This window comes from Barbus barbus, assembly GCF_936440315.1.
Source record: "Barbus barbus genome assembly, chromosome: 18".
In the NCBI taxonomy this organism is placed as follows: Eukaryota; Metazoa; Chordata; class Actinopteri; order Cypriniformes; family Cyprinidae; genus Barbus; species Barbus barbus.
The window spans coordinates 18,307,747-18,335,740 of NC_136746.1; the positions used below are offsets into that span (position 1 = coordinate 18,307,747).

Here is a 27,994-nt window from a genome sequence, read left to right on the forward strand (position 1 = left end):
TGACTCTACTGTGGTGTGATGGCTTCCTTCGCTTACTGTGACTACACGCTTTGAGAAAAACATGGGCTTCTGCGTATTCCTGCGTCAAACCGACGAGTGTCCTCTCAGTAATACCCTTCATATTAGTGGAGGCAGACACAGCGTGATAAAGAAAAGCGGAAAGGCGCTGATCTGGAGAAGAAGCCGCGATGTTTCTGTTTCAGTTACCCGAGGATGTGCTCTTCCTCGTCCTGTCCTACCTGGATCCCAGATCGCTCTGCCGCCTCTCTCAAGCGTGCAAGAGAAGCTACACGTTCATCTCCAGAGACGCTGTTTGGAGGAAAATAGCTAAAGGCATTATTAACACTGGCTTGACACGACAAGGAATAGATTTGTAAGGATTTTGAGATGCACTAGCTGTGTTGCTAGCTAATAGTTCTCGGCCTACGCATAGAATTACAGAACTACGTAGACTGCGTAGAGCACGTGCATTCGTATCACTCGTGACGTAATAAAAACAGCGTATGTTGAGATTCAGTTGCGTTCCTACGCTGATAGTCACGAGGGTTTTGTTTACAAGTGCAATCTCTACGTAAGAGCGGCCAGAAGACAACAAATTGGAAAAGTAATATCAGACGAATAGGATGTTGGATTGTAGTCAGCCTGTTTTTTTTTTCTTCGTATAATTGTTTAGATTAGACCAAACTGAACTAGCACTTTCCACGAAAACGAACTTTGATGTGCCGCAACATTTTTTTGAGGACTAATATGGATATGTCTTACATTTTGCATGCACCCTGTTATCATATAAGTCTATTAATTTCTTATCACAAAAGTTTAAGATAAAATTCTTAAAATGTTCCTCTTATTACTAAAATTGGGGGGAAACCTTTACATTTGTGACCCCCCCAAAAACATATTATTTTGCAGATCTGCAGAAAGACAAGCTACAGCAGTAATAATAATACACTGCACTTTCTTAATTTTTACACACATTTTAATGTTGGGCTTATTTGTCAAGCTCTAAGCTCAGCCATTCCACACACACACACACAAAAGTTTTATTTATGGAAAATATGAGTCATTTTATGATGATTGAATGTTTTTGCTTTAAAATTGGTAAATCGCACAAATCATGGTTTTAAACTGGATTTAGACATTACCCTCAAACTTTGATAAAAGGGTTGAGTAGTTTTCAAACCCCAGAGAAAATAAATATAAAATGCTAAAAAAAAAACAACTGAATTTAATTTCACTGTCTGAGGTTGTTGGTCAACATTTTCTGCAGGTTAAGCACTTTCTTTAACTGACCATTTATTGAGAAGTAAAAAAAAGAGATAAGTTTCAAATTCTGTGCTGTGTCCTTTTTGTGGAAAGTGCCAAATCAAAAACATTTGCATTATAAGCTCACTTACACCAGCTAAAATTATAAAGAAGCAGCGTATCATTTAATAGAAGAGTCCTTTCAGTCTTCTTCTATAGGGGAGCATGAATACAGCAGTTTCTTTATTTTTCCCAATTATCTAAATTAAGCTAAAATAATCTCAAACATTTTTAAATTTTTTCAGGTGTCCTTCTATTCCTCTTAAGAACCGAGTGAGGGTGTCCCACAACTGGATCCATGGAGTCTGTCGTAAACAAGTCCTTTTAAAATGGAAAATTAAGTAAGTTATTTTATATTCTTTATATATACTGTAGAACGAAGTCCTTTAAACTCCTGTCAAATTTATTTAATTTATTTAATAACAAGCCATATACAGAAGCAGAAATGCAATTGCTCAAACTAGTAAAATAAAATGGTTATAATGTGACCCAACCCATGCTTTGAAAGGGAGAAGGGAAAAGGGAATTTAATAGTAAGTTGGAAGATGTCATACTTTCTTTGTCCAACCCCAAAATACATATTTTTCAGACATTTATCCTCTGACTTAGGGTGTGTAGTTGACCTTGCCAATATGGACAAGACATTATTGTGTTTTTTTATTAGCCTCCTCGTCACCTTAAGCCCCAAGATACAGATTGAGCTACAGAAAAAACATGTGTAGGAGTAATTTCCATTCCTTGATTGTTCGCCCACAGCTTGTTGCCATGGATACAGCTGGACCGTGATGTGCTGTATCTCTCTCAGGCAGCAAACATCAGTGCGTACCATCTGAGAGCTGAGGGGGGAAAGTTACAAAAGAATCGAGTGGCCCTGTTCTCGGGACACCAAGAAGACGTGTGCAGATTCACTCTGACAGACACACACCTTATCAGTGCAGGAGGGTAAATCCATTTTCTTTTTAGTCATTTATTTTATTTATTGTTTTATCATAATTATCAAGTCAGGAAACATATGAACAGATTTGATAAGGAATTGCTTCTTCAAATCTTATAATATAGTCACTGAATAAATTAAAATACTATTTTACCCTTTTTTTTTTTAAAAGAGAGAAACTGATGTAATTTCCATTAGCACACAGAGACTATCAGCGACCTGTATTCTTTGCTTGAATGGTAAAACAGGAATGTGCTTGTTTTCCCTCTTTTTTTGTTATTGTGCCACTAGGTATTTCCTAAATTTAAACATAGTAAAATATTAACTACAGTAGTTCAGCCATGCAGTGAGTCCACACTTTATGGTTTGATTGTTTGGGATAGTTTGCTATTTAACGCACACAATAATAATAATAATAATAATAATAATTTATATTTAGTCATTTAGCAGATGCTTTTATCCAAAGCGACTTACATATGAGTTGATATGTAAGTGCTATGACAAGTCATAATAATAATAAATAATAATAATTATTATTATTACTACTACTACGCATGTTGTTTAAAAAGTCATAAAATACAGTACGGAACAATATAAAATAAATCATAACATATATTAGAAAATATCAATTCTGCATATTCTGCAATTCTGTTTAGACTTTTGAGTTATAATTAATCAGGAATAGCCAATGAGTTAATCCTAAAATACAATCCTGAACCGCAAAGCTTTTTTTTTTATTATATCTCATTTATGTTTATTTGCTATAATGCTCTTCTTGAATTTCTTATTTTAATTTCTTAATCTCGTCTTTGTTTTTTTTTCAGTGATGGTAAAATTATTGTTCATGACAGAGGAAATGATTACTCTGTGGAGTATTATGGTCACAATCAGGAGGTGAACTGCATTGACTGTAAAGGGGGTGTGATAGTCAGTGGCTCCAGAGACAAGACTGCAAAGGTGAGATTGTACACTCTGTTTTGCTTTTGTTTTAATTTAAGTAAATATGGTAGCTACTGTGTGTCCATGACTAGATTTCTTGCATTGGTTTCTTTTCACTCACTGTGTGGCTTTCAGTAGAATTTGAAGGTGACATGTACTGTATATAGAAGAATTTTGTTACAGGAGAGTGGGAAGTAAATCTTTACATCTGTCCATTTGGACTCAGTCCAGTTCAGTCCCACTTACTCAATTATTTATTTAAATTATTTATATTCGTTATTAGATATATTCAAGGATGCCTTGAAGCTGCTATGTAGAGTGACCCTGTGCTACTGTTTGGCAGGTCTATTTGGTATGATATCATAGTACAGAATCATCTCATCATCCTAGGACTTATAAATATTTAAGAAACACCTTGGACAGACATCAGAAGATTAAACATTTTTTACTCTTTTTGAAAGAAGTGTCTTATACACACCAAAGCTGCATTTATGTGATCAGAAAAAATGTAATATTGTGAAAAGTTGTTACAATTTATAATAATTTATTTTCTTTGTAATATATTTTGAAGTGTAACTTGTTGCTGTGATGGCAAAACTGAATTTTTTGATGAATAAAAAGTTAAGAAGCACAGCATTTATTTGAAATATACTTTTTGTGACGATATAAAAGGTTTTATTTTTGATCAATATAATAAACCTTTGCTGAATAAAATTATTATTTATTAAAAAAAAAAAAAAATCATACTAACCCCAAATCTTTGAACAGGAGTGCTGGTTAGTGTCTAACTGACTCGTGATTTTTGTACTGTTTGTAATTTCATTTTAGATTTGGGCTCTGACTCCTGATCGATTTGGACAGTGCTTACATACAATCCCCACATATGACAGAGTGTGGTCGGTGGCCATCAGTCCATCTCTATGGTAAGTTGTGCCATGAGATTTGTCTAGTCTTTGTGCTTAAGATGCTTACAACATAGTCTTAGTAATGCTTACAATATAGTCTACCAACGACCTTTCTTCCAGTGTTTGATTAATTTTCAAAACCTGAATGGCTTTTTCCTGTGGAACACAAATTCTTGGTAACCAAACAGTTTTGAGACAAGTCTTAAAATATCGCCTTTTATTTTCCACAGTAGAAAGTCATACAGGTTTGGAACAACATGAGGGTGAATTAATAATGACAGAATTTTCATTATTGGTTGAAATGCCTTTAAAAGTGTATTTTTTAACATTCTGCCTGAGACCAAATTTTAAATCTGGGATTAAACAGAAAATTGTAGAATTTTTAATAATTAAAAAAAAAAAAAACATTATGGTGAATATAGAAATAGGCAATATTTATGCTTCTGCACTATTTCTAGGTCAAAAACAACCATGTTTAATGGCATCGATCATCTTTATCATCAGCATCATGGCAGTCTTCTTTGAATTAAAGCTCAATGTCAGATTATTTAGCAAAATAAAACACATTTTCAGAACTTTGAACACTGTATTTCCTTTGATATCCATGATGCTCTTCCAGTTTCAGGCCGTCTTACTTATGTGTTTGATTCTGCCGCATACTTCATACTCACTGGTTTCCTCTGTTCTTCTCACCATATGAATCACCAACAGACCTGAACATCAACCTTAGCTTTCATCAAAGAGAATTTGAGATCTTTCAAATAATGAATGTATCAGTGGGTTTAAAAGAGCGGGGTGGGGGCATCGTTACGGCTCGTGAGGTGAAGTGGTCATAGACAGGGCAACCCAAAGCAGGTGGCCAGACCCTTTTTTAATACATACTCTTCAATTTATTGCCATGCTATTGCTTTGAAGTCAATTAGTTCACACCTCTGAAATGCAGATGCAGAAGAATGTGATCCCTGCCCCTAAAGGCTTAGAAAGCAGAATTTTGCCCTCTCGTGGTGTGAAAAAAGACCCTTTTTGTGGGCCTAAAACTCTCAAATGTACCCCACAATGTTTTTCCTGCTTCTCAGCTCTCACCAGGACAGTGGCGATACATCATTGAATGTTTCTTTGTGTTTCTTGACTTTTTAAACACAGAAATATGTTGAACCATCCAGTTGATTAATCGTTACAGACTTTTGAACTTTAGAAAGCTGTTTCAGTCTACAACTGGTTAACCGTTTCTCCCTCTATACATCTGGGAAGTTTCCCGATGTGATGAGCTGTTTAAACAAGTGTGGGATGGAGTGAGACAGGCGAAGAGGGAGAGAGGAAAAAACCGTGCAGGATATTATGGTGAAGCGGGGTTGCCTTTGCTCCTGCTGCCTTTGATTGCTCGGCCATGTATACTCCCACATGCTTAATGACACGCAGGCACATGAAGCTGTAACACTAGTGCAGAGCCTCCACCTGCCCCTGATCCGTCAAACGCACCTTCACAGCACTGCTGAAGGAATGGAAACACCGTGTGCTGGGAGACACTAAAAGATACCGATCGTTCTTATCTTTTGTCACGACAAGGTCAGCGTGTAGCGGAAGAAAGCCACTGCTACTTGAGCAGATGCAATGGTTCAACGCAGTTTTAGTCACTCAGCCGAGTTATTAATCCCCACTGCCCCGTCTCCTCAGCCAAGAATTTAGATTTCAAAATAAGAGACGATTATCCACATCATTAATTCTCCAATTTGATGGCTGAAATAGCAAGCCTCTGAAACAGACTGTTGGACCTAGATAATGGACCACACTTCTTTACACATATTGACGGTGGGAGAAGTTGATGAAATTGACTTGAAATAAAGGCGTCAACTAAATCAGGGCTTTTTATACTTTTTGATGCCTTTGCACCAAACCTATTCTGATAACGATCTATTTATAGTGTGAAATTTTAAATGATTGTAAATGTCTTGTAAATAAACTACCATTCATAAGAAATTAATGTTTTTATTTAGCAAGCATGCATTAAACTGATCAACAGTGATAGTAAACACATTTATAATGTTATCAAAGATTTCTATTTCAGATAAATGCTGTTCTCTGGAACTGTCTATTCATCAGGGAATCCTGAGGGGAAAAAAAGTAGCACAACCATTTTTCAGCATTGATAATAATAACCAAATCAACACGAAATTAGCATATTAGAATGATTTCTGAAAGATCATGTGACACTAAAAACAGGAGTAATGATGCTGAAAATTTTGCTTTGCCATCACGGGGATAAATTACATTTTATAAACGTTTTTGCTGTATTTTTAGTCAAATAAATGCATTCTTGAGACTTCTTTCAAAAACATTAAGACATCGTTTAATCTTTCAACCTCAAACATTTAAACGTTAGTGTGTTTTCTGGAAAGTAGTTACTTTTCATTAAGTTGACACTGTATCTTTTTAGCTATCGATAGAATAAATTAATTGTGATAAATATCATGATATTAACCAGTGTTTAGAAAGCAGAATAAAAAATGTAATTAAAAATTAAAAATGTAATTATTTACTACAATAATTACCATTTAGCATTTTTAATATTTAATATTTTAAAACTTTAATTCATGTTTTAAGATTTAATTATATTATATACATTTATTCTGAACTTTTTATAAAACCTTTGAACTAACTTATAAGCAGACATTTAAACATATTTCTCTGTGATTTTCTGGTCATGTGGAATCGAATTAAAGCACATACAAATTGTAAGAAAAAAAATTCCACTTCCACTATTTGATTTTGAATAACATAGTAAAGCTGATATTTTTGGGCTTGCTTAGTTTAATTTCCTCTCCAGATTATCTGTTTGATATGTTCTAGCTCCACCAATTAGAAAGAGCAACAGATGTCCTCTAATTGAGAGCGTGTTCTGATTTCACTCCTGCAACAGTCAGGAGCTGAAACTGTAGAAGGAGAGGGTTTCAAAATAGTGATTGTCGAAGTGTGTTTTAATTTGGAAACCTGAAGGAATAGATGGGAAGCCCTTGTGTTGCAAATGTAATTGTTCCAGCTTCACGCTTGAGGTATCTAAAGGACAAGGAGCAAGAGAGGAGACGCTGCAGTGAGCAAAGGGTCCGAGAGAAGGGGTGAGGGACAAAGAAAAGAGAGAACAGAGAGAAAGATGTCGAAAGAGTGTGCATATGGTCGCCTCTGACACTCAGGTGTTAGGGGCTGTATTGTTCCAACCCAATGCAGAATCACACTTGTGTATAAAACAAAAGAACCGTGTAAGAAAATATAGCCCTTCTCTCTTTTTTCCCGCCACCATTTGCTCAGGCTCCGATTTGTGTTTCTTTCTTTTTAACCTCCCTCCTTGTCTGTTCCGTAACCCTCCCTCCCTTTTTGCCATCGTTTTTTCCAAGGAACGTTATCTGAAGGCCTGTTAGTGGGATATTCCGGCCAGAGCGAAATGCCAAGGCTGACTGTCGTCTATCTTTTTGCAGTCACTGATCCTAACCGTATTCAGTGGCCCTTGAGATTGCTTTTACAATTTTAGGCACCTGGGTTTTTCACTACATTTTATTTCTTTCATATTGGACCATCTTCTCAGGTTTTTCACTAGTTATATCAGAGCGTAATGCGTGCGAGCGGTGGACCGGTCCTGTGCAGACTTGAAGCACTCCATGGTGACGCATGACTTTCACAGCTGATGTTGCAATGTGAACGCTAGCTCTGAAATTCCCTAAATGGTGTCATATGGCTAGCGGTCCCAGCCTTAACTGTGAGACCGCTCCAAAAAAAAAAGGCCCCTCTCCCATTGCGAAGGTAATGGGCACTCTGGCTCCCTGTATTGTTCTCATTTCACTCCAGTGGGTTGCTCTTCTGTTCTGAATTCCATTTACAATCTCATATCAAAGAGACACCAGCGGCCATGTTGAAGAAAAAAAAAAACGGTATTCACAGCAGCCCAAATGATTCCTGATTCTTGATCTGTAACCCGTGAGCTTGACTGGATCATCCCTCCCTCCATTCCCCCATCTCAGTCTAGTCTTTGTCTGCCATGTCAGACTTCAGACTCTCACTCCAAATGTTGATTCATCTGCTCCTGTGTGAGCAAGGGCCCTGATTGCTACTAATGGCCTCTGATTAGCATACATTTTATCTTGAGGACACTGTTTTAGGACCTGGAATGACTTGCTCAGTTGGTAATGTGGCTCTCAGAGAAAGCTACTCTTTTTTTTTTACTGAGCTCTTTCAGTTGCTTTAATTGGAGCTAAAAAACAGTTTACATGGCAATTAACCAGTATTCTCTCTGTCATATTCACCATATGTAAACTTCTTAGCAAACTGTGTGATTAAGGAATAAGCAAGAGCTGTGTTATGGGTAAAAAAAAAAAAATGAAGGTTTAATTCTTTATTCCACCAGATATACTCCCATGTTCATGTTTATATTTACATTTGAAATCTGGGTGAAATAGATGAAGGCAATACAATGGCAAACAAATTACTTTTCCTTCCATATTTAATTACTTAATTTGATGATGATCAATTAATTTTCTTTCAAGGAGTTATTATATACACTACCTTTCAAAAGTTTCGGGTCAGAATGATTGAAATAATTTTTCTTTTTCTCTTTTTGCTGCAGTAAAGTGATCAGTCGTGACCGTAAAGACATGTATTATCTTACAAAAGATTTCTATTTCAAATAAAGACTCTTTTGAATTTTATATTCAAAAAATCCTTAAAAATGCGTTATGGTTTCCACAAAAATATTAAGTGGTTATTGAGCAATATTAAGTATTGCATTTTGAACTATATAAAAATAGAAAATAGTTCTTTTAAATTGAAATATTTCACAGTACAGTATTACTATATTTTTGACCAAATTAACATAGCCTTGGTGAACATAATATTAAAACTTAATGTTAAAACAGAAAAAAAAGCGTACTGACTCCACAACTTTTGAACGGATGCATTTTTTATTGTATTATTAGACTCTTTATTATATTACTATTATTTGAACAATTTTAATGTATTTTTACTAAACAATTTCACCTAAATATCGCAGACACTGGACATTGAATATCTGTTATCCTTCGGACATGCCATCCTTCACTCTTTGTGTCTGTCTGACCCATCCCATTTCAAGTCTTTGTCGTTCCCTTTTTGCCACTAGATGTAGAAATTAGTAGGGAGCGCCTCTTGTGATAAATAGTTTCCTGTAGTGCCAGACATGACAGATTTTAAACGACAAGATGGGACTTGTTGAGTCTGGAAGAATCCATCCAGGCCTGGGTAACTCTAGCCAGGGTATATGTAAGGTATGTCGGCTACTCTTCCTCTTGCATATATCGCACACACATGCAGCACAGAGTCTGTCAGTTAGTTCATTAAGCTTGTTTGATATAAAGTGGGGTTTAGGTTCGTTTGATGTCTGCAGTTCAGTTGCAGAGAAGAAGTGTAATTATTAGCCTGAAATGTGTAATTTGGTCTTGTTAATACTACATGCACATCTCACTGATCTTGAGAGAATTATGTTCGTTTAGCTTTTCGGACGTTGTTTAATTATAGTTTAGATGAAGAGACCTCACTTGGATGATCAAATGCATTCGTCCTCATTGGCCAATGCAAATTACGCATAAATTTGTGTCTGTTCATCTCCCAGGGAGTTTTTAAACATGGCTAATCAATGTATTATGCAGGGAATCTAAACACAGATAGCAGATATTGATAATTTTGTGCCTCTTACATGTTATGATGAGATAGGCAATGTCATGTTGGACAGAAGCGTTCCTTCTATGGAACTGCCTCAAAGAGCACAGTGCACGCTACCTCAGTAGTTGCAATGAGCCCACAGCTACCAGCCAGGGAGGATGAAAAGGGACAGGGTGCAAGCGTCAAAAAGAGAAGCAGCCCCGAGGAGAAGCGAGAAAGGCTTCTTTTTGGGGAGGCCTGTTTTGTTTAGAGTTGGTCAAGCACAACTACAAAGATGTTGCAGGGGCACTGCCTTTGAAATTTTCCAAAGAAAATGATTGTTGGATAAACCGCCCCCAAAACACCACTCTCTGGCAAACGGAGGGAGCGTGACCTATGACCCTCAGTATGAAAGTACAGCGAGACGTACTCCTCTATACCACCCTAAGCTCACCCCGCCCCAATTTTACCCCCTTTGCTCCACCTCATTCAAGCAAAGAGAGAGAGAGAAGGAGAAAAAAGAGTGAAATTCATGTCATTCATTTTGCTTCTCATCTCTCTCTCTCTCTCTCTCTCTCTCTCTCTCTCTCTCTCTCTCTCTCTCTCTCTGTCTCTCTCTCTCTCTCTTAAGGCTGGGAGGGCGAGCCGTGTCTTAGGAGTCAAGAATTCAATTAGTTAAAAAAGGGGAAAAAACAAGAAAGAAAGCAAGAAAAGAAAAAGTCTGCAACAATAAAGCGATAACGGACAGAATGTGCGTTCCCACACGTTAAATACAGGGCGCTTACTACTGAAAGCACAGCATGGGAGCTATAGCCTCTGACTGCAGGTGGTGTCCTGAATAATTGCAGTCAATATGCCCCTTCTATGCAGACTTTGCACAAGCAGATCATTACACACATGCCACATACAGGTGTTCCCCAGGCGCATTTGAGATGGAAACTTTTGTTATTCCCTAAAAAGCATTTTTGCTCAGAAGTTAGCTGGGGAGTTCAGCTCTGTGGCTGTGCTGTAATGCACAAATTTCTGTATCTTTCTTAGCCGTAGAGTTAAGACTGTGGACATAAAAGTTCAGATACATTGTCACAGTACTAAAAGACATCATATTTAACTTAAAATATCATTTATTGACAGTGAAAATTTTAAATCTGTCTCAAATCTGTTTTGTCAGAATGCGTCAGCATTTTCCTAAGCAGCCCGTAGCTCCAGAACTAGCGCAAGTGGCGCATATCCAGGGCATCATAAATAGAGCTCCAGACCGTGGCTGAAATGGTCAGAAATGTGACAAAAAATGCAACAATAATTTCAAATCTTCTTGGATGGAAAGTCAGGTAAATAAAGTGGTATCAGTTCAGTAAAACTATTTTTGGTATCGTCAAGTATCTCTTCAAATATCTTTCTGCTGTATTGAAAAATAAACACATGATGTCCAATTCTTGAACAAATTACTGAGATTGTTTTTTAAATAATTAGTTAAAAAGATTCACATTCTCAAACTCTAGCTTGCAATTAGAATTAGATTTACTCAGTCTATTGAACCATTATTTGTGATTAAAGACATTCTCGCAGCAAAATATTGATCATTCTATAGCGTAGTGAGGTTCAGTTGTAACTTAAATTGTCAACGGAAATCTTTGTTTTAGAGCAGTATCCTGTTCACACAAAGCACAATAATTATGAATATATTAGCATTTACACCAATGGACCATAACATTCAGTTACTATACTATTGTGTATGCTGCACAATTTTCATCTGTTACATTAAATGCTTGAGTTCTTTAAACTTAAATGGATTCTGATTGGCTGTCAATGTTTTTATCTTCGTCAGCTGAAAAAAAAATCTTCTGAAAATTATTCCAACGACTTCGTTCTTCTCTGTTGTTATGGTGATGGCTGTGGTGTGAACTTTCTTATTATCTTGTAATTAGAATGCATATTAAAACTTTATAGTTATTGTTCTAGTTAACATCCTTGGTGTCAAATGCATTAAAACTTTAAGGTAAGCGACATGTTGGAGTCATAATATTTAACTTTTTTAAAACAGGTTTGTCATGTTTATGTCTATTTCGTAATTTGTCAACAAAATTTGACTCCTAATTGTTTAATTTTAAGAGCCTTTTATGGCTCCCTAGTAATTTTTACTATCTGATGGCCTGATAAATGTGTGATTTAATTAGTGGCAGGTGATGAGGTCTGCGTAAACTAGCTGCTGACTTTCTCATGGCTTTTTTTGTGTGTATTTTTTGGTCTAAATTGATGTGGTGCTGTTCCACTCTGCTAAGCAAAAGGTGGTGTATGGAATGTTCCTCTGACCTCAGATGCAGGGGACATGAACAGAAAGCCAAAAGGTCTGTGAACTCGGGTGTGAGCTGAACAGGGGGGGCAGGAGGGGGGCTTGGGGGAGCTGGGCTGGAGGACGGGGCAGGAGGGTCGACACAGAGAGGGAAAGAGAAAGACCCTGTCTATTGTGTTCCTCCAGCCAATATAAATACATCATAACCCTTTTCAATTCAAACATATTTAGGGACTAAGATGAAAGCACTCTAACATCCCCTTGAACAAAACCAGGGGTCAGCTATAACAAATGAACAACATCCACTGCAAGGCCGATACACGGGGGGTTAAACTCCCTTTGAACCCTGTCTTTACCCATGGGCCTTTTGGAGAGGCTGAGATGCATTTGGGGTCAATAGATTTATTTCACTGTTTTTAAAATATTTTACTCATTTATTATAATCATTACACAATGACAATTTAACTGCCATATTTTTAATTTAGGATTATTTGATTCTTTTTTTTTTTTTCATAAATTTCTATTACTTTTTAGATAAATAGTAATAGAATTTGTGGTATTGAATTGATGTGATTACCAGTTTGTTAAAAATGATTCCCTACTGCTTAGAGAGGACATTGTAAGGCAGTCTTTGAGTCTCCTAATTAAAACTCAAACTAAAAAAAAATGATACCGAAAATGATAATTAAATTAGGTGGTTTTATGCAAGAAAGTATTATTTAACACCTAAATACATTAATTTATACCAACAAAATAAATTTATATAGGTTAAATCAAGCAGAAATAGCTATTTAAGGTAACCACTTTTTACAGTGTAGATTTTATTTTTTTAACAAGGTGTTTTTTTTTTTTGGACCAAGCTGGTTTAGGTGGTTGACCTGCTGAACTACCAGCTGGTTAGAACTGGTAGACCACCATTGACCAGCTTCTATGTTTTAAAAAAAAAGCTTGACTACTTGACTTGGTTTTATAGGTTTGCCTCATTTTGCTTGTGTACACAATATAATTTGACATAAAAAGCTATATTGCATTTTGTAGAACTTTAATCACACTTTGGAAAAACTGAACGACTGTCATACTACTAAAAATATAAATATGTATTTTTTTAGTTAGTAGCATCTCTTTTTAAAATTAATTTATCCTGAAAACGCAATGTTTTTACTATTGTTTTTGCCATTTCCATGATCGTTTCTGTGTACTACATTTTTTTTTACACTACCTTTCCAAACATTTGAGGTAGGTAAGAGTTGTTTTTGAAAGTTTCTTATGGTCACCAAAAATGCATTCATTTGATCTTAAACAGTAATATTTTAATATTATTTAAATTTAAAATAAGTATTTTCTATTTTAATATAATTCCAAATGTAATTTATTCCTGTGATGTCACAGCTAAATTTTCCAAAAGCCATTATGGCAGTCTTCAGTGTTGCGATCCTCTAGAAATCATTCATTGCATTGATTTGATGCTAAAGAAACATTTATTATTATTATCAATGTTCACTACAGTTGCACTGTTTAATATTTATGTGGAAACCATGATACAAAAATAAATAAATTAATAATTTTAATTTAAAAAAATCTTACTGAACAAAAGTGTACATGTAGTTTGCATTCCACATACAAATAAACGAGCAAAAATATGCAAAAATCAAAATTATGCAACAATAATTTTAGTTCTATCTTTTAAAAAATATCCCATTATATCTCCATGATACACTCAGCACATTTTCAGTGATGTGTGCTGTTTGGTACCAAAATAGCTTGCGGTGGTCTTGACCCAATACACGTGGTTGCTTGTGTTGGTTTGGCCCTAACAATGTTGTTACTGTGGAGTTCTTCTCCCAGCAGGGGATGAATTAAAGTTTGTGTGACCCCGGCACTAATTTCATGCTGCACAGTTACTCGAATAATGATGTCAGCTGATTAGGTTACCAAAATGGTTGTGTTGGCAGTGAACCCCTGACATGTTCTAATGATCCTGGGCGTGCTGGGTTTTTTGGGGCAGAGGAGTTGGGGTTCGGGTGGGCAGCGTGGGCCGGGGGCTTTGGAGGGAGATTGTCCGTGCTCTTCGGTTTAGAGGGGGGCATAAGGTCGAGGGAAGGTGGAGGCACATTAGGCGAGAGAGAGGCTTTGACCTTTTACAGCTATAATATCACTAGGAGTTCCTTTCAGATCAATCAGAACTTGTCTTGGAGACAAAAATGTATTTAATTGTGGTGTTCTATTTTTTTCCTTTTCGCTCCCTCCCTTGTGTTTTTTCACAATCAGACTCACTGAGGGATAAGTAATTGAAGTAATAGAGAGTAATAAGGGCTGGGAAGAGAGAGCTTTGGCCTTGCCCCTATTGTATCTTGTGTCACATGGGTTCAAAGGTCAGGCAGCCTGCATATTCTATTAGGGCGCACGGCCTTCATTGGGGCAAATGAGTTTACCCAACAGTAATTAAAATGCCAGCACTGGCCAGGCGAGCTGAATATGGTTGATGGACCACCGCTAACTGGGTTGACAGCTGCCATGGCTGTCTTTGCCAATATGCTTGGGCCCTCAATGAACAAACCAACTGAAGCCATCACAGACGAGAGCGCATGTTCCCTCAACTTTACTAGTACGCTCTCTCTCTTTCTTTCCGCCTTTTTCACACCAAAAATGGCTTCGCATTTTGCTCGCATATCTCAGGTTCTTAGCGTTATCATGTTGTATCTTCAAAAACTTGTTGGGTTTTTGTTTGGTACTAATTTTATGATCAATTGTTTTTACCTCATCAACTGTTGAATTTCTGCTCTGAAAGCAAGCACACCTTTTCATTCAAATCTAAAGGCCTGTTCACACTGAAAACGGTAACTATATTAGCGTCCACACCAATACGCAGTAAGCGCACAGCAGTTTTATCGTTAATTCGGGTGAATTCCAGTGTTGGGCGGTATGCTCAATAGTCTTATTTTCCTATTGTTAGCCCGTGAGATATGCCGATACACGATATTATCGTGCAAATTTATTAAATTATTTACTTAGTCCCATAGCCAAAGCGTGAACCAACTCCAGGGTATGACTAAAAGTAGCCTAAACATTATATCTTTTTTAGTAAAGTAGCATATGGATGTTCTAAAATATTATATTATATATTTGTATTTAACATGATGCCAATTTAATAGAAACATTGTAAGTTACTATTTTTAATGCTTGCATTTCCACAGTTATTCAAACAGCAGCTACAGAAAACGAGCAAAGAATTTTTACGTTATCAAAGAACATCATCACTGACTTCAGTTTAGCGTGAGTGTTGCACTTTATTATACACTGTATGATGAATGAATGTCTTATACTTACATCACACATAGTGTATGAGAGAATTTGCGAGAGAGCAGAATTCAGTTCGCGAGCGTGTGCCCTGAACGACAAAGCTCCAGTGTTTCAACGATGACTAATCTGATTGGCCATTGCATTCATGAACTCAACGGAATCGTGTATGATTGGTTATAATGCACAACACTGAAAAACAGAACAAATAAGACCTAATATTAATTAGATAATAATCATCATCATCGTCTTGCTATCATCAAAGGCATTAGCCACAGGCGATATCTCTGACTATTGTCGATACACAATACTATCATCTATCGGCACTACCCTAGTGAATTCTGATTGGCTATCAATGTTTTTACTGCTTATGAGGAGGAAAAATAATTCTGAAGCATTGTCGTTCCATTCATGTAGTTGTGGTATGGACTCTGTTATTCTTTTTAATGTAGAAAGATTTTTAGAACTGTGTGTTTATCATTATGGTTATCGTTCTTGGTGTGAAAGGGCCTTAACAAACCGACTCTCTGTATGTTGTATGTGTGTTTGTGTGTGAGTGAGATGAAGGGTCACTGTCCCTCTGTTTTTGTATTGGGGGTTTGGACTTGGACACCAGGCGCTACAGAGCTTATTCACACGGGCTGGTTGTTAATTTGAGGCCACACTGGTATTCCATTGTGAAGCCCGTTTCTTTGGTTGATGTTAGTGGGAGGGCATAGAGCCCCCTGCTCTTTCTCTGGGTTTTCTGTAGAGGTATGAAAGTATGTGAGAGAGGGAGATGCTTTGTGATTCGTGTAGTTTTACGTGCCTCTCGCGTGGTGCGTCAGTAAGCATTCGCTGCGAGGCACGTTGACGCCACACACAGTTTACATAGTTGGCACAGAGACTGAGAAAGCATTCTGTCAATGAAAGAGACCATCCCAGCAGGGCATTGCAGGAATACCTGAGTGCTAAAACAGGCACATTCCTGTGTGTTCACTAGTGTGAGGGCCCTATTGTTCAGCTCACCTCCGAACACAATGCAGGGAGCAGGAGAGCCTTGAGCCTCACCCGCCAATCCCAGCTGTCCAGGAGGGCTCTAATCCCTGACTGTCACGCAGGTCAAAACTGCTGTGCTCACACACCCGCCCCCCCATACCTGCTCGACTAATTTCAACCTGTCACCCAACTAAAAAGAGGGCATCCGAGTGTTTTTGTTTCTTTTTCTTTTTTCATGTTTTTCTCCCTAGATGTCTCATGAACGAAAACACATCTGTGAACAAATCCACTGTCTCAACATACCCTTCAGCCACTCTTTACACCTCGCTACGCTCCATTCGCTTTTCAAAATTTGTTTTTAATGCGCTGTGTGTATTCTCTCCAGGAGCCGAACTATTACTCCACTGTTACATCACCTGCTCAGTATTTAAATGCTAAAAGCATTAAATGCTGGAACAAAGATTATTTGAGAAAATATTCTAGAAAGCACTTAAGACTCTTAATCGCGTAAAGGTGTATTAATAATAATAATAAATACAAAGTTCTACTACTACTAATAATACTATTATTATTATTATTAGTTTGTTTGTAATTCTTGATATTAATAAACCATTGCAAAATCTGGTATAAAGATCTGGCATTATTTTGCCTAAAAATTATTAAATTGTTGAACGGTAGCTTTGAAAAATTTTATCGTTATTTTGCAATCATTTCTAAAGATCTTTATATCTTTGCAGCAACTTTGTGACAGGAACAGCCTGCTGTGAGAATTTAGCTCCTCTTCGAATCTGGGACACAGAAAGGTATTTTTTTCTACATGGTTATTTAAATATTTAGTATTTTTTCAGAAATACTTTGTAGTAATATTTATTTGTTCTATATAACCTGTTGCTGGAACATGTTCCATCTGTTACATTTTTTTTTTTTACTTTTGTTGTAATGCATTTTGTTTTGTCAGCATATTGTGCAGTTTTTACATCTTTTAAGACACTGTGCCAAGTTTAAAAATATAAATATTATTATTTTACATAACTAATTGGAATTACGTGTTATTTGTAAATTTATAGCCATAAAATTGTTCTGTGTTTTCCACTCCCTGTCGAAATTACCATTAGATTTTAAGTTAGATCTTAGTTATGTTTAAATGCACAGGCTTTCATGGCAACATTCAGTTAAATGTGGTTTCTACATGTATAAAGCTCAAAAATGTATGAATTCTAATGCGTTACTATTTGAAACTGTTAATTTCACACAAAGTGAAAGTAGAACCTTATCATGATGAGGGAAGCTGCTCCATTATCCCGTCAACTGAGTCTTTTCTCTTTGAGAAGTTCAAAGCTGACTTAAAAATTCCTGTTATGAAAGGCCAGGCTTAAACCTGATACAACCTGACTGGTTTCCGTAATTCCCCAGCTTTACCTGCTGAATTCAGCCTGCTTGTATGTTGTCAGTCTAAGGAAAGTAAAAGAGGAGGTGGTGGCTGGGGGGGGACCGTGAGTTCCGGCACCAAATGACAAGGAAATTTGAGACGGGAAAAATTGCGGAGAAGGAGTAGAGGCGATTCCAGACAGATTTCCCTGGGAATCACATGTTCTATAGAACACCGGAACACAAAAGTTGAGCCAAGATTAATGTGACCCACCGATGTGGCTGCGTTTGATCTGTGAGGCGCGGGTAGCCAGTGTCAGCTTGATGGACACGTGGGCTGGCCGGCTATCAGAATGCAGATGCATGCACAGGTAAACAGGCCATTGAATCAAGTTAGACTCACTACAACCCTGTTAAACTAGGAACCAATTAAGGTTACACAGAGGTGTGACAGTCAGTGAACAGGCAAGAGTCTTTGTTGCTTTGATGTAACACGGCAGTTTTTCAGAAATTTAATATATCGTCAAGAAGTTTGGGCTTGGTGAGATTTTTTTATGATTTTGAAAGTTCCTTATGTTCACCAAAGCTCCATTTATATTAATGGAATAACTATATTATTACAATTTAAAACAACTTTTCTAGTTCAGTATGTTTGAAAATGTAATTAGAATTTTCAGCAGTCATTACGATAATTAGTATTGTTTTTGGTGACCTGTTTTAATTTTAGTTTTAGTCTCGTCTTTGTGTGAAGCTGTCATTTTAGTTTTTATTAGTTTTAGTCACGTTCATACTCTTTTTAGTCTAGTCAAGTTTCAGTCAACTAAAAGTCTGAGCATTTTAGTCTTATTTTAGTCAGAATTATCCATGACTATTTTCGTCTAGTTTTAGTCGACGAAAATTGCATTTTAGTCTCTTTTAGTAATGCAATTCTATTTAACTCAACATAGTAAATATAGTATAAGTACCTAGCTAGTAGTACAGACGAAACCAACATTTTCTTTTAGCCAAACCCATTTCAAACAAGGTTATCTTATTATATTATTGTTACCTTATAGATTCAAGAATACATGCATTCCAGACAAGGAAGACGCTCTGAATTGAATTTACAATATTTATTTTACCAACCAAACACATTAACATGTTTGTTGTCGTCTTCTAAATAATGCCGCGAGTGGGGCTTAAAAAAATAGTGTTTTTCAGAGAAAAAAAACAAGTCGCGTATAAGTCACATTTTATTATTTCATTCATAAATAGGCCTAATGCCGACGCAAAATGTTTACAAAAATTGTAATAAACACTGTAAACTTAGCTAGGCTATTTTAGTTCCCTTCACTCCACAACAAATCCTTTCAGTAAAACAGTATTTAGAAAAGAACAAGAATTAAAAAGATAAGAAGCTATAGCTATATAAACGACAAGCTAAAATCAAACTGAAACCAATGTTGGGTCTCTCATTCAACACAAAATCAAATGTTTCTGTATTTGTAATCTATTTGAATGCCAAAATATTATTTTTGTATTTCACTCTCGTTCCAATATCCACGTAAAACAAAATGTTTTGCATATATATATATATATATATATATATATATATATATATATATATATATACATACACATATAATAAAACGTTTGGAGATATATACATTTATTTTTTATTTTATTTTATTTTTTAATTGATTGATTTTAATATTAGCTCCAGGTAATATTTTATTACATTTAGTTTTACTTGCATAAGGAAAGAAGTTTCAGTAGATTTTGTCACACATTATTGAATCAGTTTTACGTGCAAAATAGGTGCATTTTATCACTGAGAGCATTACCTGAGTGTTAAGTGTCTCAGGAGCGTTCAGTGACCTGTCCTGGAGTGAGTCGTGTTGTTTTTCCTCCTGTCTTTGTGTAGCTGCACTAGGGTCAGTTATATCCTGCCATAATGTGTTCCCGTCTAGTAATCAGGTGCACCTTGTGTGAGGAGCACAAAGCCGCCAGTCACAGGGGGCTGAGAAACCGACTGATGAGTGGAGGGGTTGGGGGGTAACAGGGAATGGGGGCCTGTGTGTATGTGTGTGTGTTCCTATGTCTCCCTTTTTAACATTTCCCAGACGGGCCACCAGCATAACCCTTAGACGACCAGCACAAACGTGAGACACATTAGAGCACTTACATTTACCTCAATAACAGACAACATCGGAACAAACATCCAACCTGTTTGCCACAAGAGTGTTGACTGCATTGTAATGTCAAGATTGGTTTCATGTTCAGCACAAAACTACTTGTGTTGTCACTTGTAAATGTTGTTTGTATATACAGTAGTGTTATAAAAATTATTTTTCAAACGCCACATCACCTAAGAGAGAGAGAATTCCTGATGTTTTTTTGAGCCGGCTACTTCAAGTGAAACTGGCGAGAGCCAATGACATTTTTTAACATATTCTTGAAAGATCGGGTTGTATTTTTTATTTTATTTTATTTTTTAGCAAGGCCTGTTGAATGGATGGAGGAATAATAGAGAGGACGTGTACAGGCCAAGATCACTCAGACCCTCATGTCTCAGCTGACCAGCTGCTTAAACTAATTACAGCATTATGAGGGAAGTAAAGAAGAGAGTTTGAGTATGAGGGACATTGAGATTTCACTACTGTTAGCCAGCACTAGTAACATGTTGTCTTCTATGATGTCTTTTAAGTCAAGTGCTTGAAAAGATACTTGATAATCATCAGGCTGAAGACAGACAATCCCCAGACACCAAAAAAGCAGACATTTTATTGTTTTGCTAAAATGGATGCAATATTGCTTTAACGTAAATTTATTATTAATGTGATATTTACTTGAAAATGGTCTCTTTTTTTGTATGCAAAGAATAGAAATTAGGGACATGAACATGAAACCAAGGGTGCAAAATTTATCAAAGCACCAAATGTGAATAAATAAGTCCATTATTTTTTCCAGTTCTTTATAAATATCATGCAAAAAACAGTTTCATGATTGGGGAGACAAATTAATGGCTCAATTTTAAGTAACAAAAAGTTTAATTTAGACCTTGAATTTGTATTAGGTTGTCTGGGCCAACTTTTAATTAAACTTTCATTATAAAGAAATTGGAAACATTTCCAGCTTCACAGAATTTCGGACTCTGCCCTGGACATGGCAATTATGTTCTTTCTTTAATGTCTTTCTGCTGTTTAAAGGGAAAAAGTCTATGATCAGCCGGAGTCAGGGACACACAAGTGGTGCTTTAAAAGGACCCCTAAGTTTCATGGGGCTCTTGCCATCAAAGAATCTCACAATTGGGCAGAAATTCTTGACATTTTTTCTCTCAAAGAAAAGGGTTAAATGCCTGGATCCTACCAAGAGCTGTGTTATACAAATTGCAATCTCATTGTTTTTAAGAGAACGCGTGTGACATTTAAAAGTCTCCATTGTCCTGTTCCATGGCATTCTTTTTTTTTCTTTTCCTCTTTGCTGGTGGTTATTTCGACTGTGGGCTAAATTGGCTGACATGCAGACGGCGCAATGCGATTTCTGTTTGTTTTAGGCCCTGAAAACCTCAGCAGGGCTCTTTATGTACCTGTCTCACATCCTTTCAGGGCACTGACTGTTTCCCATAGCTTCCCTGTGCCAGTTTACCCTCTACACTTAACCTTACAAGAGCGTTAGCTCAAAATGACTTTTTCCTGTGGATCTAACACCCAAAGAAATGTCTTCAGAATTGCCTTTTTTCAAAATCCATCAATTCATTAAAGTTCCCTTTCATAAAGTGTGTGTGTGTGTGTGGCCCAAATGGTCAAACAGAGACTGAGGACTGTTAGGGAGGCCAGACCCACCATTTTTCTTGATGGCCCTGAGACCATAACTCATGACTAATTACGAACACATGCCATTCTTTATAGTGCAGAATAGGGATTTAAAAACTCCCAAGCAATACCAGAACATAAAAAGTAGGACCTTTATTTGCAACTGTCTTTAGGGCCATTGGAAAGTATGTTCGTTTTTAAACAAATATAAGATTTAACTGCGTTAAGTAAGTAGTCGGTGGTCCTTTGGCAAAAAGTTTAAAAGCCTTTTTTTATATTTTGCTTCTATAAAGACTACAAATATACATTATAAATATATTTTATATGAAACCGCAATTGCAGAAGACCATAGATATGCATGCATGTAATAATGGTTTTCTTTCTTACAATTTATACATTTAAAATTATTAAATATAAAAAATATATTTTATTTTTATCATTTCAAATATATCATATATATCATTTTAATTTGGTTGCTAATTTATTATCATTTTAATTAATTTTATATTCTATGAATGAATTAGTAGTTTATTAAATAACATGTCATTCTACTTTTTAACTCCCAATAAGAGTGTTATATTTTGCCAATGCATTTAGCTATAGTTACGTTTTCTGCAGATTTCAAGTAGAATCAGTGCAGAAAAAGCTACAGATTCTGTATGAGTGTGTGGATGAGTATTGCAAGTACTGAGTGCTGTTTTTGCTTGAGCTTAAACATATCCAGGGGTCAAAGAGGATTAGGTTGAGGTCAGTTGCTCTTTGAGGAACGCTTTAAAAGGATGTAGAAAATAAAGCTTTTTCCCTCTAGTTTATCTGTCTGTATTTGATGGCTACATTGTTCATGTGATCACTTTAGCAGATTGCAAATATCACAGTTGCCCCTGACATGTCTGTTAGTGACCTCTCAGCTTCCACATGTCTGAACATTAGACGTCTCCTTCGGCAAGAGCTGCGAAAAAAGCCACGATAGGGCCCCACTTATTGTTATGTAATTTCTAGTTTTGCTTGCTTAAAGGAGAAGGCAAACCACCTTTGTTTGGCAGCCTTTGAACCGCGTTCGAGAGGGAATGCTGGCGGACACACTGTATATGTATTACTCCACTGGGACAGTCGCTCTCATGTCTTAATTAATCTGTCCATTTCACCTTCTGACCTTAATAAAACACGTGTCATCACTCTGCTAAATGACTCCTGTACTCTGAGTTTAAATCGAAGATCAATTTTTCCTTAGCAGCCCTCTAACCTTTTTTCACTCAATCAGAAGCTCTCGTTGAACCAACCGTGATCAGATGACGTTTGGAGAAGGGACAGTCTCGCCACATGTTCCCAAACAGATCAGACGCTGGAAGAACAAGGTCGCCTGCCATGCAGATGCAGTAATTTAAAAGATTATACGGTTATCCTCCATCCTGTAATCTTCACAGGTTCTCTCTAAAATGGGAGAAAAAACATGGGACGCATAAAAAAACCAGTGACCTAACAATTTAAGAATCCTGGGTGTTTGCTGTTGTACTTGGAACAGTGCTATTACTGGCTTTAAAATCAGAGCACAGATGTGAAGACTTCTTTTACAATGCTTGTTTTTCTCACTTCGCGCTTTGACATTTGCAGAGCGTCCCAGGCTGACGTCGGACGCTCTCTCTCTCTTTCTCTCCTGACCTGAGTTTACACAATTTCCTAAAGCACTTAAAAAAGAAATATCTGATGCAAATTGCATGTTGTGCAAATAAATGTTTTGCATCATTTAATTGATTGTCCCCATTGTTCAGCACTGTCATCAGTTCAAGTTGTTGCCAGCGTGTTATTTTAGCAGCAAGGGGTAAATGAAGGGTATGCAGATGCCCGAGGGGCTACAAGAGAGTTTGTCTTTAGGCCCACCAGGGTCTTGGCCTTTGGTTCTGCGGGACTATCTCTTAAAGAGCCTGTGTCTAAGAAAGACCCCCCTTGTCTCCCCCAGAGCGAAGGTTGAGGATTACCAGTCTGCCCTCGGTGAACAAGCTCACAGGAGACCTCGAACGTGGGGGGTGGTCGCTATGGCCATTGGGCTCCCCTAAATGGTTGCTAGGGACCAGGTATCAAAGGTCCACAAGTCGCACACAGTCACGGTCATGGAGGGAATTAAATAGCAACAAAGAAATTGTGATTCTACAATAATCTGGCCTCTGCGGCGCGGGTGGGGGTGGAGGGCGCCGTGGACCCGTTGGGTCTGTGATCATAGGAGCGTGGTGCTAGTCCCGACATCCCCCACTTCTACCCTCCATCTCCTTTCTTCCACTCCTCGCGTATCTGGGAATGTACCTTATAGCCAAACTAAGCTGCTTTAGCAGCCCATTCAAAGTCAGAAAGGTGTTTACTTTTTTATCTCCTCATCCCAAGACTTAATTTAGCTTTTGTGTGGTCCACGGTCATTGGAAACGCACAAGTATAGCGGGATTTGATGGTAATAAGAGATTAAGCGAGCAAATGAAGGTGTTTGGTTTGAAATTAGATATTTATTGACTCGGAGATGTGAAGACTGGGAGATGTTCCAATCTCAACAACTAAACACAACCTGTTTTATGAGCCTGCCAGTCACTGAATCGCTTTGATAAAACTGATACTCAGACGATGAGATGCAGATGACCTCACTTGTCCAGTTGCTCTCTGGAACGATTGGCCTCCAGCAAGTTTGCGTAATTCTGTCTCGGCTGCTTTTGAAGTTGTGGTCTGTGTTTTTATTAATGTGTTAATCTTTCTCAATGAGGTTTGACAGGGTATAATCTGCAAGCTTCTTCTCTTATCTCTTTCTCCCAGGTGTCACCTGGTGTCGTGTCTCGGTACAGAGTTCCGCCATGGCGCAGGTGTGTTGGACATTGCCTACGAGTCTCCCTTCCAGCTCCTCACCTGTGGATACGACACTTTCATCCGCTATTGGGATTTGCGCGTCTGCTCCAGGTATTGTCCAGTTCTGGGAACCTCCAGCACCTCGCCGTTACGATTCGAGTTACATTAGGCTTAGTTCTTACATTGACCTGTGCTGTCAGCAGATTTGGCCTTGTCTACTGAGACTAATAAAGTTAGCCGGTACGTCTCGGAGAGCCTGTGAGGAAGATTAGTGTTCTCTGTTAATCTAATAAGCCCTCCTGTGCATAGAGTACCGTTTAGATAAAAAAGAAGCCAGACTTGAGCCTCCTCTTGGGTCTGTGGACACAATTGTTCCTCTGAGAGATTGAAAAGGACCCCCTCGTCGAGAGAGGCTCTTGCGGAGAGACTCACCCACCCAAGTCCACGTCGGTTGGTGGCCATATTGATGTGGCGCGGCACGTCTCCAGGACAACGGGGCGGGTGCTGGGGATCAGCGAGCCGCTTGTGGGGTGGACTGGGGCTCTATGTAGGGCTTTGGCGAGGGGGGGATCCTCACAATCGCATATGGGCAGTCAAGTAACACAAATCAGAGGTGATTGAAAGAGGGCCCTGGAGAGTTTGGGGAGGGGCAAATGTCCCCTCTTAAGATATCAATAATTCACAGTAAGACCAGTCAGGACTCAATATGTGGTACGTCTTGATTCAAAGCGGTTAGTCATCTGAATGTCGTCATTGTCTATAAAAAGAGTGCACTTTAATTCACTTGTAAACTGTACATGATGGGTAAGTGTGTGCAACTAATTTTTAGATTAATTGTGAATAATTGAGGAGGATGTGTGCATGTCTCTTCAGCTGAATTTGATTGCTCAGCACCTTGCATATACAAGGGGTTAATAATGGGAGACATGCGATGACGGATTAGTTTAAGCACAAACTTTTCAATTTATTTATGCTTAAACTCCAATAAAGATGACTAATATTTAATATATTTGGCTGCTACTTATTTTTTCCTTTAATATTATATATTATATACATAACTTCAATTATAATTTGATTATTTACATTCCAAGAAAATGAACAGGATTCCTAACATGATGGAGATAAAGAGATGGAAATAAAATATATACAGTATATAAAGAGCTGCACTAAAGTATTGAGAATTAGCTTACATGCCAGTTTGTAAAAAATGTTATTGTCATACTAATATTTTTTAAATGAAACAAACCAGCTAACAATATAAAATATAACATTTATAAAAATGAATTGCCAATACTTGACACTAGAGTTGTTGTTTTAATTTTTAAGTAACAAGTAATTTTAATTTCAGGGTACACGCTCAAAAAAATGTGCAACAATTGTACCATAAGAGATGCAACTGCTTGTCAATGGGGCACTTCCCTGAAAAGACATCCTTATTTACCTCTATAATGTACGTATTTAAGGGTACATATTAAGGTATTAATATGCATCTTTTATGGGTGGATAAGGTACAAAGATGTCCCTTTAATGGTTTTCCCCAAGTGACAGACTGTTGCACCTCCAAAGGTAACATTTTTGCACTTTTTTTCTGAGAGTATATTTAACTGTATTGTGAATTGTTGATTGAATATGATGAAATTCTCTGCGTAAGAGGAATGACCCAACCCGCGTTTAAGTTTTTGTTCCTCTGTGTGAGTGCATGTGTGTACAAATGTGCAGCACAGCAAGATGCAATCCAGACATCTCCCGCACTCTTCTGCTGCCCTGCTGTCTGCCACACGGCCCGGCCACACTCCCTCTCCATGATTTATTCAGCACACCATTAATGGAGAATTGATCTCTATTGGCTCAGCACACGCGCAGACACTTGTCCTGTCCTTCCCTCTTTTTTTTTTCTCGACCTGCTCTAAAACAAGAAATCCCCTTTCCGTAAACAAGGGATGAGGTTTCACCCTTGTGGCCTGCCAGCGCAAATAAGACACTCGCCTTTAAGCCGCGCAGGGAGAGCTAGCCATGGTGGCTTTGGCCCTCTGCTTTAAGACCGGTCTAATATAGCGAGACAATGGCTGGAGCTGTGGTGTAGCTATGGACTTCAGTATTTCAGAATGTGTCCAAATATGCATAGCTGTACATTATATGTTTATTTCAGCTGGAAATTTGATTCAGTGATTTTATTTTTTGTGTGATGTCCATTATGATAATCCTAGCTATAATTATAAAGGGAACATAAATAACCCATTGTTCTTTAAAAGGACAGTTCATCCAAAAATGAGCATTTTGACAAGATTTACGCACTCTCATATCATTCCAAACCAGCATGTCTTTCGTTCTTCCAGGGTTATTATAGTTATATTCTAAAACTAGAATAAAAAAAATGTTGTTACTTGAAATAAAATAAATCTTAACTACAATAAATAAAATGCAAATAAACAAACTTAAACTTATTTTATTTCAGTTAGTTGCCAAAGCAACATTTCTCATTTTCATTTAGGTTAACTTGATGTACTAAAACAACTAAAACTTAAACTGAAATAAAAATGGATATATAACTATATAGTTAAATAAAAATAAAAATATGATTAAAACTGTAACATTATCTCACTGGTACTAAAATAACTCTGCGTTCTTCTGTGGAACACAAAAGAAGATATTTTGAAGAATGTCACACTGCTCTTTTCCATACAGTGAAAACACATAGTGACCAGGGACTGTCAAGCTCCAAAAAAGACAAAGCATTGTAAAGGTAGTCTATTCAACAGCTTTGTGTGACGATTAGACCACAGTTTAAGTCATTGTTCCCTGTAAACGTTCTCCTCTGCTGTAGCTCTTAAATCACATGTGCACTTCTGCATATTTAATCATTTTGCCAAGTTAAAAAAGGTATTGTTTGATGTACCCTATAAAAGAAATATATTTGTAGCACCTGATCAATATGTGCCCTTGATTTATCTTTCTAACAGGAAGTGTGTGATGGAGTGGGAGGAGCCTCATGACAGCGCTCTTTACTGTATAAAGACAGACAAGAATCACATGATTGCCAGTGGTTCATCATACTACGGAGTAGTCCGCCTTTGGGACAAACGGCAAACACGCTGTTTACAGGTAACTGCGAGCATGCTTCAGCACCTTTTCATTTGGTGTTTTACTACAGTAATATTCATTGTTGCAATAATTGGTTGACAGATGTTCCAGTTGGCACCCACCACCAGCAGCCCAGTGTACAGCCTGTGCTTCAACACCACTCACCTGTACGCTGCCCTGGCCTCTGTCCTCTACTCCCTTGACTTCAGAACTGCAGCGTCCCAGACCTGGAAATAACCATCCGTTAATGTTGCTTGAGACTTTAAGGCTTGTTCTTCACTCCTCCAAGCCCTTAGTGATGGTCTTAGACCCTTAAATGGGGAAGTAGCCATCTTGCCTTTGGATGTTCAGTGCAGCTAATGATACAGTTATGGCCTAGTGGATATTTCCCCTGTCACAGGCTCCTGAGAGCAAGCAGGGTTCACAACCTTCTGTGGTCCGAGTCTTAACGGACTTAACACATTGCCAGCGACCTGAGATGTCTAAAACAAACACTGCTCAAAGCTGCCAGCATCCACTGAGGGGATGTATGCTAAACCACAGCACATATGATAATAGATGTATTGTAACTGAAAGTATATTTTTCCAACAATGAGCCAAATAAACGTGTTTTGTTTTGTTT

The 27,994-nt window shown here is 37.5% G+C and overlaps 1 protein-coding gene across 1 annotated transcript; it reads left to right on the top strand.

The window, feature by feature from the left end:
- The first annotated feature begins 20 nt into the window (after window positions 1-20).
- Window positions 21-27,993, top strand: LOC306884661 (F-box/WD repeat-containing protein 4-like). Its single transcript, XM_079440726.1, is given in 10 exon segments — window positions 21-187; window positions 189-373; window positions 1,548-1,643; window positions 2,059-2,244; window positions 3,061-3,193; window positions 4,004-4,098; window positions 17,044-17,109; window positions 24,262-24,402; window positions 27,252-27,393; window positions 27,475-27,993. Coding segments are annotated over 10 exon segments (1,305 nt in total). The 5' UTR covers window positions 21-61; the 3' UTR covers window positions 27,610-27,993.
- Window position 27,994: the final 1 nt, after the last annotated feature.